The sequence below is a fragment of the Narcine bancroftii genome, chromosome 13, assembly GCF_036971445.1.
Source record: "Narcine bancroftii isolate sNarBan1 chromosome 13, sNarBan1.hap1, whole genome shotgun sequence".
Classification (NCBI taxonomy): domain Eukaryota; kingdom Metazoa; phylum Chordata; class Chondrichthyes; order Torpediniformes; family Narcinidae; genus Narcine; species Narcine bancroftii.
In genome coordinates this window covers 71,135,186-71,148,943 of record NC_091481.1, presented here as the reverse complement: position 1 = coordinate 71,148,943, position 13,758 = coordinate 71,135,186, and the positions used below count along the sequence as shown (strand labels likewise).

The 13,758-nt window shown below is 43.5% G+C and overlaps 1 protein-coding gene and 1 long non-coding RNA gene across 9 annotated transcripts in view; one reads left to right on the top strand and one right to left on the bottom strand.

Moving 5' to 3' along the window:
- LOC138748873 (meiosis inhibitor protein 1) overlaps positions 1-13,758 on the top strand; it is a 187,836-nt gene that overhangs the window by 149,513 nt on the left and 24,565 nt on the right. For all 8 annotated transcript variants that reach the window (XM_069909734.1, XM_069909738.1, XM_069909737.1 and 5 more), the window contains 3 exons: positions 1,739-1,817; positions 8,490-8,668; positions 10,370-10,451. In XM_069909734.1, the coding sequence (XP_069765835.1) occupies positions 1,739-1,817; positions 8,490-8,668; positions 10,370-10,451 (340 nt within the window). The remainder of the gene's footprint in view (positions 1-1,738; positions 1,818-8,489; positions 8,669-10,369; positions 10,452-13,758) is intronic.
- LOC138748875 (uncharacterized) lies at positions 8,455-10,439 on the bottom strand. Its single transcript, XR_011348292.1, has 3 exons — positions 10,358-10,439; positions 10,064-10,202; positions 8,455-8,736 (listed from the first exon to the last, which is right to left on the bottom strand). It is a non-coding gene; the product is annotated as an uncharacterized lncRNA (long non-coding RNA).

Here is a 13,758-nt window from a genome sequence, read left to right as displayed (position 1 = left end):
AACCTGCATCCCAAAGTTATGAAAGAGATGGCAATGAAGATTGTAGAAGTATTGATTATCATTTTCTAAAATACCATTGACTCTAGATAAGTTTCTATAGACTGAAAAGTAGCAAGAAGGAAGAAAGAACAGCTACATGGTTAGTGCGGTTAGCGCAACACTGTTACAGTTCCAGCGAGTTTTCTGTGGTGCTCAGGTTTCCTTCCATTCTTCAAAAACTTACGGGCTTATAGGTTAATTTAGTGTAATTGTGTGGCATGGAAAGGACTGTGTGCTAAATGTCTAATTAAAAATGTTTAAATTGAAAATAAAACAACTGTCAACAAGTTAGCACATCAATAACAGGAAAAATATTAATTAAGCAGTGACAGGGCACATGAAAATGATGGTAAGATTGGACAGTCACTATTATATTTTAACAGAAAAGTCATATCTGACGTGCTAGAGTTCATAGAGGCTGTGGCTGAAATAGGTAATGGTGAACCAATGCATGTGGTACATTTAGACATCTAGAAGGTGCTATGAAAGGTTACTGAGCAAATTGGAGTAATATATTGACATAGATTGAGCATTGTTGACTGGCAAAAAAAAACAGTATTGGAATAGACAGAATATTTTTGGGATGCCATGGTGATAATTTCTGGGACCCTACCTGTTCAAATTCTGTATAATTGATCTGGAGAAGAGGGTCAAGTTCAATGTATGCGTTTACTTCTGATGCAAAACTAGGAAGCAGTGTGGGTTCGGAGGGGAATGTTTAGAGGCTTCATGTCAATTATTGATAGGCTACATCAATGGTTAGAATGTAGTTGGATATAATATGGAAAATGTGAGCTCATCCACAGGAAGAAAAAATGGAAAAGCAGAGTGCTCTTCTCTATTTCGGAGAGACTAAGAGATAGCTTCACTGAGCACCTTTGCTCTGTCCACATCAGTTACAGAGCCAACCATTTTAATTCAGCACCCCATGCTCACATATCTGTCAATGGCCTCATGTACTATCCCACCAAGACTTCCCAAAAATTGGAGGAACAACATTTGATTTTCCGTCTGGACACTCTCCAGCCGGATGGCATTAACATAAACTTCTCCAGCTTCTGCTAGTCTACTCTCTGTTCTCCCTCCCTTCCCTTTCCCTCTGACTTCTTTCCCCCATTGCCTCTCCATTCACAGAGCCATTTCTCCCCCCCCCCCCCCATTTGCTGGCATTCCCTCCCTTATCGACCTATTACCTCCTGCCTGTGGGATTGTGCTCCTCTCTCTCCCCAACCCCCACCCCACCATTTTATTTAGGCGCCTGCCAACATTTTTTCTCCTCGATGAAGGGCTCAAGCCCGAAACGTTGGTTATATACCTTTATCTTTGCTATATATAGTATACTATTTGACCACCTTAGTTTCTCCAGCTTTGTTTTTACTTCAACTACAGTGTCTGAGATCTTCATGTTTTACTTTAGGTTACACAAGTACACAGGGAGCGCTTCAGTAATATTTTGACTTGAAAATTCCTCCCCCTCAATTGGCTTCAGGATTTAAAAATGAGCTTTGTTTTGTACATTGGCAATCAAATGTTTTCTCTTTTCATGAGAATAAAAAATTTAAAACAAGATTATCCACAGGGAGATCAGTGAAATAAGATATTTCAATTAATTGTTGAATTTTCAGATGCTAATTATTCTAGCAGTTAATCAATTTGATTTAACTATTACTTATTAAACAGTTTGGCATGGATTTTACAGGTACACCGAACTGTTGGTGTGAATTTGGATAAGGTTATGCACTGTATCAGCTCCAGAAAGGACAGTTCATTGTTGCAAGGTGAGCTCTTCCTTTTGGTTTAATTGTTATGTTGGAATTGCCATATTTAGTTGAATCCACTGCCTCTGCTGCCTCACTCCCTTTATCAAACAATTACTTGCTCAGTATTCTCTTCACATAGTACACTGATTTTGAACATCAGAAATTGAGTAGAATCTATTGGAACCCTTTTAGATGACTGTGAAATGTCCAACATTTGCCTCCCAAATAATTTTCATTTCCAATAAAAAAAATCCAAAGACTTCCTCTAAAACAGTGGGAGGAAAAATGTACATTAGGATAAATTAAAGGATATTGCAAGATCTTAAGCGAAATATAGAACAGTTGGAAATCTGGGCAGAAAAATTACAGTTGGGGGTTAACATGGATGAATAAGAGGTGTTTTGTTTTTGGAAGTTAGATGGAAGAGGAAAGTATGCAATAAATGGCTGGACCCTTCAAACCATTGATGCACAGAGGGATTTAGAGTGGATCCATAGGTTCCTGAGTGGTCACACAAGTGGATAGGGTGATTATTTTTTAATGTCATGTTTGTCTTCATTAGTTAAAGCACTGAGTATAAAAGTCAGGAACTTGTGTTGCAGCTGTATCTTTGGCTTGGCTTCGCGGACGAAGATTTATGGAGGGGGTAAAAAGTCCACGTCAGCTGCAGGCTCGTTTGTGGCTGACAAGTCCGATGCGAGACAGGCAGACACGATTGCAGCGGTTGCAGGGGAAAATTGGTTGGTTGGGGTTGGGTGTTGGGTTTTTCCTCCTTTGCCTTTTGTCAGTGAGGTGGGCTCTGCGGTCTTCTTCAAAGGAGGTTGCTGCCCGCCAAACTGTGAGGCGCCAAGATGCACGGTTTGAGGCGTTATCAGCCCACTGGCGGTGGTCAATGTGGCAGGCACCAAGAGATTTCTTTAGGCAGTCCTTGTACCTTTTCTTTGGTGCACCTCTGTCACGGAGGCCAGTGGAGAGCTCGCCATATAACACGATCTTGGGAAGGCGATGGTCCTCCATTCTGGAGACGTGACCCATCCAGCGCAGCTGGATCTTCAGCAGCGTGGACTCGATGCTGTCGACCTCTGCCATCTCGAGTACTTCGACGTTAGGGATGTAAGCGCTCCAATGGATGTTGAGGATGGAGCAGAGACAACGCTGGTGGAAGCGTTCTAGGAGCCGTAGGTGGTGCCGGTAGAGGACCCATGATTCGGAGCCGAACAGGAGTGTGGGTATGACAACGGCTCTGTATACGCTTATCTTTGTGAGGTTTTTCAGTTGGTTGTTTTTCCAGACTCTTTTGTGTAGTCTTCCAAAGGCGCTATTTGCCTTGGCGAGTCTGTTGTCTATCTCATTGTCGATCCTTGCATCTGATGAAATGGTGCAGCCGAGATAGGTAAACTGGTTGACCGTTTTGAGTTTTGTGTGCCCGATGGAGATATGGGGGGGCTGGTAGTCATGGTGGGGAGCTGGCTGATGGAGGACCTGTATAATACTTGGGCTTTAGCAGTCCATGCGCGGAGATGCGTCCAGGCCCACAAAATGGCAGACAAATGTGGTGACTGCACGGACTTGGGGGTGACACCAGCCATCATCCCAGGTGACCTCCTGAACAGTGGGAAGACAGTGAGCTGTGGCAGGAACGCTGGCCAATCCCAGGCTGGCACTCCGATGACACGGTGCCCTGATGTCAGCGCCCAGATAAACCCAACGGCCAGTGCAACAAACCAGTCTTGTTTCAAGGCTTTGGTCTGTGTGTCATTCTTCCCTATGCTCACATAGTGCGAACACTACATTGGTCCAACTGGCACCGGAAGATGACGGTCCAGGCCGAGCCAACAACCATCCACAGGTTCTCACTCAAGCTCCCAACATTTTGGATATTGCAGCACACGTGGCTCCAGCAGACCAAGGCTCAGTTCCAGCTTCAATGTATTGGCACCAATGACATTTGCTACTTTTATGTTGTGAGCACACTCAATCAAGACACAGCGGCGAGGATCATAGACTTCATAAGGCAGCCTCTGGAGCAAGGCAAATCCGTAGCCCTCCAAGAGCTGTTATCCTGCACTTTTGGGCTCTCCTGGTGTGAGCGCACTGCCCGATTGCGGCACATTGATGGATTGGGGGTCAGGGCCCCGTTTGTCCTAATGAGCGAGATGCTCACTTTCACTGAGGGCCACAAGCCTTGCCTGCTATTCGAGCAGATCTTTCTGGAACAACTGCCCGAGGGTATCCAACTCTTGCTCACAGATGAGGACTCCTGCAACCCCGCTGGTTGGACATGCTCTGGAGAGTGAAGAGGGGTATCTGTGCTGTCATAGACCAGGTCGGCAAGCTCCACACACAGCTGACTGCTAAGTCAAGACCAGCGAAGAGGCAAGTCAATACCACAGGCCAATTCTGCTATTATCATCATGATGGGGTGCGGAGGCCCATTAATGCTACCCATCCTGCAGGTTTTCAGGAAACGCCCTGGTCAACTATCATTGATGATTGAGGCGGTTGGCCCACTTGATAGCCTCCTTGTCGGGCAGGCTGCAATGGCAAGCAGGGCCCAGCACTGAGGGTAGCTAACAGCTCCTCCATGCGTTCTTTTGGTACCCCCATCATCCCACTTCGGTTCAGCAACAGCCGCTTTACATGGATTTTCACCCTCGCACCAGTAGCATAGACCTCAAGGGACGACACTTGGTGCCCACCAGAACTTTTCAAACTCTACCTCTGGGGGAACCCAATCTACCCACCCCTTTCCTTGACTCTATAACGCTTTCCAACAATGAGTTTACCCGCATCCTGGCAGAGTTCCCCTCAATAGTGGCACCACAGTTCTCCTCAGCCGAGCCAAAGCACAGGGTAAGGCACCACATTCTGACTGAGGGCCCCCCCCCAACCCCACACCTGGGCACACCGGCTCCCTCCTGATTAGTTCAAAAAAATGGAGGAGCTAGGGAGAGTGTGGCACTCCGACAGTCCCTGGGCCTCCTCCTCAACATGGTGCCAAAAACAGCAGAGGGATGGAGGCCATATGGTGACTACCGCCGCCTCAACGAGACCACCATGCCTGACAGGTATCCCGTGTCCCACATCCAAGACCAGCACCAACCTGTTCAGGTGCACCCAGACCTATCATTCTGACAGTCAATGATTCCAGCACAGTGGTAAGAGGTGTACTGAAACAGATCGTTGTATGCCAATGGCAGAGACCTCCACCATCCCCCCCCCCCCCCCCCCCACCAGAGCTCAAAAACAGCCCCTTTGACTGAGAGCTATTGGCACTGTGCCTGGCGGTCAGATACTTCTGTTACTTTTTGGAAGGTCAGCAATTCAAGGTCTTCACTGATAACAAGCCATTGACCTTCGCTTTCATAATGTAGTGGGCCAGTGATTGGCCAGGCAGCTGAATTTACCATGGACATACAGCACATCACGGGGAAAAGCAATGTAGTTGCCGACGCTCTGTCGGTTTACACCCTGTCCCAAGGGGTCCACTATGTGGCCCTCGGCAAGGTGCAGCAGCAAGACCCTAAGACCCCCATGTATAAGACAGCCATCTCCAGTCTCAGGGTGGAAGACGTACCTGTCGACCCAGGTAACTTGACATTCCTGTCCGATGTCTCCACCGGCAGTCCTGGCCCCATCGTCCTGGCTGCACAAAAGCACCGTCAAGATGGTGGCTTGCAGGTTTGTCAGGCATGGCCTCCAGAAGCAGGTCAGCCAGTAGGCCAAGACCTGTACGTATTGCCAGCCCTCAAAAGTCCAAACTCAGGAAGGCGCCCACACAGACTTTTAAACCAGTGCAGCGCAGGTTCAGCCATACATATATATATATACCGATATAGTGGGGCCACTACCAGTTTCCAGTGGGGTGAGATACCTACTTACCATGATTGGCTGTTCAACGAGGTGGTCCTCCTGACTGATACCACCACAGAAATTGGCACCAGGGTGCTCATCGACCCATGGGTGTCCAGATTCAGGGTCCCAGAGCACCTAACCTCAGACAGGAGGGCACAATTTACTTCTGGGCTCTAGGCAGCACTGGCTAACTTCTTGGGGACCACAGCTCCACCATACCACCCTCAGGCCAATGGGTTGGTGGAATGGTTTCACAGGCACCTGAAGGAATCCTTGATGGCCCGGCTCAAGGGTCCCAACTGGGGTCCTACTGGGGATTCGCACTGCGCTGAAGGAAGCGGAGATGGTCTTCAGTGCACCTTTAATCATTCCGGGGGAATTCCTGGCTCCCTACAAACACCCAGAAGACCATGCAGCCACCCTTGAGAATTTGCGGCAAAAACTGGGGTCCCTGGTCCCACCACATGACCAGCCCAAACACAACATCCCCAGGGACTAAAGACTTGCCAATATATGTTTGTGCGAAGGGCATACACTGACTGCCCCCATGACAACCCAACGAGGGGCTTTACATGGACGTCAGGGACAACAGCTCCACTTTCATCCTCGACATCAGCGGTAAGGAGGAGATCTTTACCATTGACCGCCTGAAGCCAGCATATCTAGACTTAACTATCCAATCTCCACTCCTCCCCCATGACGCAGAGCAGACAACAGAAGTCAACAGACAATGGCCTGATCGCCTGTTCTGACGGAAGGGGGTGGGAGGTCGTGTAGCAGCCCATGCACAGAAATGTGGACCAGCCCACAAAATGGCCAATGAACACAGTGACCATGTGGACCTAGGGGCGACTCCAGCCGTCGTCCCAGGTGACCTCCCATTTGGCGGAACGACAGTGAATCCCAGCCGGTGCTCTGGTGATGTGGTGCCCTGATGTCAACACCCATATAAACGTGACAGCCAGTGCCATAAACCAGTCTCAACATTGAGGCTTTGGCATGTGTGTTGTTCGTCTTCATACTTGCGTATCGCGAATGCTACAAGGCTACATTTGGACTATTGCGTACAATTCTGGTTGCCATACTATAGAAAAGATGTGGAGGCTTAGGAGATGGTGCAGAAGAGAATCACCAGGATCTTGCTTGGATGTGAGAGTATTAGCTAGAGAAGAGATTGGAGGCGACTTGATAGAATCATTAAAAATTATAAGATGCGTGGATAGAGTATTTTTCCCCAGGATAGACATGTCAAATACTAGAGGGAATAGGTTTAAGGTGAGTAGGGAAAGTGATGCACCATCAATAACCACAAAAGATTGAAGTTGTGAAACTGATAGGCTTTTATTAACTATAGACTGGAACAGCCGTCAACCTCATTGACTGATCAAGACAAAGTGGAATGGGGAACATGCAAAGGGCTATGGGTAGGATTGGTTTCAAGAGGTGTGTCCAGCTGGCAGCTGCCAATCCCATCATAACAGTAGTTTACCACAGAAAGTTTAAAAGAGATTTGCAAAGCAATTTTTTGCAGAGTTGTAGGTGCCTGAAATCCGCTACCTGAAGAGGGTTAGAAGTATTATAGCAATGCTTAGGATGCATTTAAACAGACAAATAAATGTACAGGGAATAGAGGAGTACAAACCATGTATAGGCAGATAGGATTACAGGTAGTTAACTTGACATCATAGCCAATGCAGACATCATAGATTGAAGAGTCTGTTCCTGTGCTGTACTAACAATTTTCCCATCCAGGCCTCTGTTTGACTCTAGACCTACAAAAGTATGGTATATTCTTAAAAAGCTCTGAAATGGCCTACAAGACATTTATTTGTGTCATAACCGGTGTAATGTCAGAAAGAAAATAAAAGCATACATTCATTGATGTATCAGAACATCAAGAACTTAGAACCTGGGTTTGTACAGACACTAGTTACTTTGAAAAAGACGATTTTAGATGACTTTTAAAATGGTTAATGGATCCCCCATGACACAGAAACCTGAACATTTATAAATCACTAGTTAAGTCCCAGCTCTTCAGCACCTTTCAGAGGGGATATGAAGTCCTTAAAGAGAGTACAGAAGCATTTTAAATTTAAATTTAAAATTTTATATACAGCATGGTAGAAGCTGATCCCAGCCATTTAAACCCTTACCACCCAAATTTATCTACAATTTTGTGCCTTTTGGAACATGGAAGGAAACTGGAGCATCCACAAGTAAACCCATGCAGTCTCAGGGAGAACGAACAGACTTCTTACAGACAGCGTCAGATTCGAACCCCGGTCTCTGGTGCTGTAATAGCATCATGCTAACTGCTATGTTAACCATGCTGGATAGTACCATAGTCAAAGAACTTAAGTTATTATATTAGTGATCATTCATTACTCAGGATAAAATTGGATTATTTTAAACCGGAGAAGGCAAAGAAGAAAATCTTGAACTATTTTGTTGCAGTAAACATGGAGGAGCAGGCATATAGGCATATGATGATTGGCAAATAACAAGATTCAATAAGAAAATAAAACAATTACACAGCAAGTAATTATGATCCAGAAATCTCTTTCTGAAGGGAAGGTGGAAACATATTCATAACTTACAAAAATATTATGGATGAATAATTTTTAAAAAAATAGTGCCAGACTTTGGAGAATGGTTAGGGGAAATAGATTAATTGGTTAGCTAGCTCAAAAGATTGCTATAAGCATGATGTGTGAAATGACTTCTCTCTGCATGTTATGATACAGAAAATGCCAGTTACCTGACAATAAAACATCAATTTTATTTGGTAATTGTACATGATGTGATCTGCTAAAAATTGTGAATTTTTTTCTTCAGTGTGTATTCTTCAGTTTTTGAAGACAGTTCTAAGACACAACTTCACATCTCCCTTGCTTATTTTTACTGTGACTAAAACTAAGAATCGAACTCCACCAGATCGCGATGCCTTGCTGTATCCACTCTCTTATCAACAGGTCTTGTTGCTCTTTATCCATCTGCAGAACTTTCTAGTTCAGGTAAAGACATTCCTTCCACAAAATGTAATAAATGCTGAAAATAATTTGTATGTATCAGTTTGCATAATCTGTGAACATAATAAAACATCAATAAAAAATTGACATTCTGTAGTCATCACACTTCAAACCAAAAATTAAGCCTTATTACAACCTATTTTTTGTCACTTTGTACTAGTTTTAAGTTGATTAACAAAAGAACCAGAGGAAAAAAATAATATTGTGATATAGAATGCTCTGCCTGAAAAACAATTCTAGATTATGAGAAAGATTGGGAAAATTGGAAAAATGCAATTTCTTATTCAAGGAATTTAAGTTCAAGCATGGCATGTAAAATAAATTCCCAAAGGCTAACCCCTGGTAATAGAAGGGTTCCCTCTTTACTGATATTGTCATGTTGATTTTATCCACAGTTGGAAAATCCACTGAAGTCACTCAATATCTTGCTATGAAAGGCATCAAAATTGATAAGAAAGAACAATAACTAGAAATGGAATGACAAAGGATATTAGGTCTGCTCTTTATAGGAATGAATGAAATTTTTAAGTTTGTTTATTTGTCACAAAATACCAAGTATAGTGAGAATGATTCTTCTGCAAGCAGGCTGACAGGGTACCTCTAACATTCATATAGCACAGTTACAGGATATAGGATGGCATTGAACAAAAATATTCATTAGCACCAAGCAAGGGAAGCATGATAGCACTGTTCAAGTTCATTATCATCTGATTGTTCACGTACAACCAGATGAAATGGCTTTTCTCTGTACCATGGTGCACACACATAATTCACTCAGCACATAATTGACACATAAATACAAACATGTCATAAAGTAAATTTGAGTACATATTCTGGAATGATTTATTCAATTTCATGTGTAAGAGGCCCAAAGTTGCACAATACTTTTCTTCCATCTCCCAGCCTTCAGGAAGATTTTGAGGGCATCTGATAGTAGTAGGTCAAAGATACTATGTGATGGATGTTATGTGGTTCACCTGATAGTTGCAGAGAAGAAACTTTCTTTAAGCTTATTGATGCGTGCTTTCACAGATTTCATTGGGAGGAGGGAGAAAAGAGTGTGTCCAGGATAATATTAGTCCTTCAGTGTGCTAGCTGCTTTGCCTAGGCAGCAGGAAATGTGAATGGGGTCTGTGGAGGGAGGGGAACTTTGTATTATGTTCTGACCTACTTTCACTATTGTATGAAGGATTTTTGAGTTTAAAAATATGGGAACTTGTTTGAATGTCTATATGTCAGGTATTTGTAACTCATGAATGTTCTGTATATTATTTTACAATTCAAGCTTTGCTATTGTAAGATGAGATGCAATCTCTTCAGGCAAACACAGCTGACCATCCAGAAAGGATGAAATTTTAAAGATTAGGAGAATGTCCCTACCGGACCTCAGAAAATACCACTTTGATTAGACCTCTCCCTTGCTTCTCTCTGGCTTGGCATCTTCACAGAGTTTTGTTGATTATCCATAATGTGCTGGCTATGCCTGTTCTTGAGGATGAATCAGGCCTGCTGAAATTAACTGCAAATGGGAATGAGGTAGATTAGGGGTATATTGCAGCTAGGTAAACATAATATATATCTTGGGCATACATCATACCCTTTGTCTCAAAGACGAAAGGTAACATTTACATTCATGGACATTTCAGTGCATTTTATAGTCAGTTAAATCCGCACCTTTAATTACAGGGAGATGACCTCCTTTTCTGTGCTGCAACTTCCTGTTTGGAAATACTGATGGAATACTTGCAAATGAGGGATGAGGACACAGGTAATATTAAACTGTAAAGAAACACTGCATGTTGAAAATGTAAAACCAATACAGAAGGTCTTGCAGATGCTCATCTGTACGTCAGCACCTCAGCACCACAGACATATTAATGAATATATTTTTCTTTGTTGTACCTATATATTTCCAAGGCTGTCTTATGATGGCTGTCAAAGACCTGCAGACTTTGGAACTCTGAATTAAAGATCTACAATGTTAGAAACCCTTAGCAGATCAGGCCCTTCTGTGTGTGTTTAGGCCCAGGCTCTATGTTGTAGCTGAGAAAGAAGGAAAAACAAGTTAGTTTTCAGTGGTAGAGAACTCGGAGAAGGGATAGGTAGAACAAGGGAAGTATCTTCGATAGATCAAGGCCAATACGTTAATTGGGGCAGTTTGAGCTATATATATTTTTTTGTGTGGCTGCGGTATATTCCCAGCAGACTAACAGAAAACTGAACCCAATTGATAATAGAAATGACTTTGTTTGGTACAGACAGAAATAATGGGTTACCTAAAATTGAAGAATTAAGTATTCAAGCCAGAACGCTCCTGCTAAAAACTTTAAAGAGACAGTTGTCAATTGTATTGAGGATTATTATCGACAGATAATATCTGGAATAAACTACAGAGAGTGCTAACACTTGATACTGATTAGTTGATGATACACCAGATGAACTTAACTGCTCTGAAAGGAAACAAGCATTAACCATGGAATCTATTGTAAAAAGGTAGAGATCTTGCTGTGGGCATATGCTTGAAGATGGATATGTAGAGAGTAAGCAGATTCTTAATGGCTGACCTATCTTGACAAGAATATGGAAGTTTGAAAGAGAATTTGTAATTTATTGTGTAAAACCCTTTTCACACTACCAACCCACCTAAGAGCAGGAAAACTTAATGGGCATGCTGCACTCGAGAGCATAATTTACCTGATTAATCGGCAACTTGGCATTTTAAAGGAGGTTCCGTCTCCAGCAGTGACAATGCAAGAGCAGGTTGTGCTTTCACATTGCCAGCAGGCAATTAGTGAGTTAACTTGGCTGGGCTCTGACATTTGCCCCCACTTTTACTAGGAACAGACCCGCTATATTAGCCGATTAACCCACACGGAATCGGTGGTGTGAAAGAGGCTTAAAATTTTTCCAAAGACAGACATGGAAAGAAATGAGTTGGGAGGTGTTTATTGGGATATGGAAATTTAAGGAGAGAGTCAAGAGGGGACTTTATATATTATCGCTGCAATGAAAGGTAGCAGTGGTAAATGCACCAGATAAATGTATTCTCCACATTTGAAATTAGACAGCTTTGATATTAGATAGCTTTAATCTGTTGCTACTTTGCTTTGATGTTAATTTCTCTGAATTTATAATATGATTCAAATGCCTGACAGATGCACATTTTTATTACATTTCACCTAGAATACATTTAATTGAGTAAATCATCATTTTTCTAGCCACTGAAAGCACATTTTTAACTGGATATGCTTCAAGAATTTTTAGCAATCTAGCTGTCTGATTTATAAGTTTGCAGATGGCATGAAAGTTGGTGGAGCTGAAGATTGTGAGGAAGGTTGCCAGAGGAAATAGAAAGATATACAGTAGATCAGTTGGAAAATGGGCAGAGAAATGACAGTGCAACTTAATCTAGACATTTGTGAGGTGATGCATGTTGAAGTTCAAATGCAAAAAAAGTATATCAGTAAAAGACAGGAGATTTAGGAGCACTGATGTGCAGAGGGATCTTAGAGTGCAAGTCAAAGTTCCCTGGAAGTGGCAACACAGGTGAATGGGGTCATAAAGAAGGCTTATGACATGCTTGCCTTCACTAGTCAGGGTATTGAGTATAAAAGTTAGTAAGACATGTTGGAGCTGTGTAAAACTTTACTTTGGTCACATTTGGAGTATTGGGTAAAGTTCTGAAACTACTATAAAAAGAATATGTAGGTATTTGAGAGGGTACAGAAGAGGTTCACTAGGATGCTACCTGAATTGGAATGTAAAAGGTATAAAGGGAGGTTAGTCCATCCATTCACAACTTTTTTTCAAGCTATGCCCCACCCCCCCCCCCCCCCCACCCCACCCCACCCCTGACCCAGGACTCTGCTCAAAGCTTAGGGACTCCCTTCTCTATGAAGCAGTCAAGTTTTGGTTTTCTTAATGGCTGACCTATCTTGTCAAGAAAATGGAAGTTTGTCATTTGTTGTATAAAGCCCTTTCACACTGCCAACCCTCCCAGGAAATGGGAAAACTTACTGGGCCTGCTGCACTCGGGAGCTTTTCCCACTGCACCATGATTTACCTGGTTAATCGGCAACCCAGCATTGTAAAGGGGAGCCCACCTCCCTCTTTCTTACTGACTACATAAAATACATATGTGAGGTGTAAAGAAAGCAAGGCTTTTACTTAAATGTGGCTCCCAGGGGAGGTCAAAGGGCCCCTATTGAGAATGGCTGGGTTAGACAGATGGACTGTTTTTGCTGGAATGGCCAATGCAGAGGGACAACTTGATAAGAACTATGTAAAATGATGAAAGGCATGGAAAGGCTAGATTGAGTACTTTTCCCATGGTGGAAACATCAAATGCAAGAGGGCATAGCTTTAAGGTGAGAAAGGAAAGTTTAAAGGTCATTTGCAAAACAAGTTTTTTTTAAACATTGTGATAGTACAGATTCTATTACCAATGTGTATATATACCTACGGCTCCTAGAACGCTTCCACCAGCGTTGTCTCCGCTCCATCCTCAACATCCATTGGAGCGCTTACATCCCTAACGTCGAAGTACTCGAGATGGCAGAGGTCGACAGCATCGAGTCCACGCTGCTGAAGATCCAGCTGCGCTGGATGGGTCACGTCTCCAGAATGGAGGACCATCGCCTTCCCAAGATCGTGTTATATGGCGAGCTCTCCACTGGCCACCGTGACAGAGGTGCACCAAAGAAAAGGTACAAGGACTGCCTAAAGAAATCTCTTGGTGCCTGCCACATTGACCACCGCCAGTGGGCTGATAACGCCTCAAACCGTGCATCTTGGCGCCTCACAGTTTGGCGGGCAGCAACCTCCTTTGAAGAAGACCGCAGAGCCCACCTCACTGACAAAAGGCAAAGGAGGAAAAACTCAACACCCAACCCCAACCAACCAATTTTCCCCTGCAACCGCTGCAATCGTGTCTGCCTGTCCCGCATCGGACTTGTCAGCCACAAACGAGCCTGCAGCTGACGTGGACTTTTTACCCCCTCCATAAATCTTCGTCCGCGAAGCCAAGCCAAAGAAAAGAAATATGTACAGATGGTAGAGTAGGATGACTGTGATTG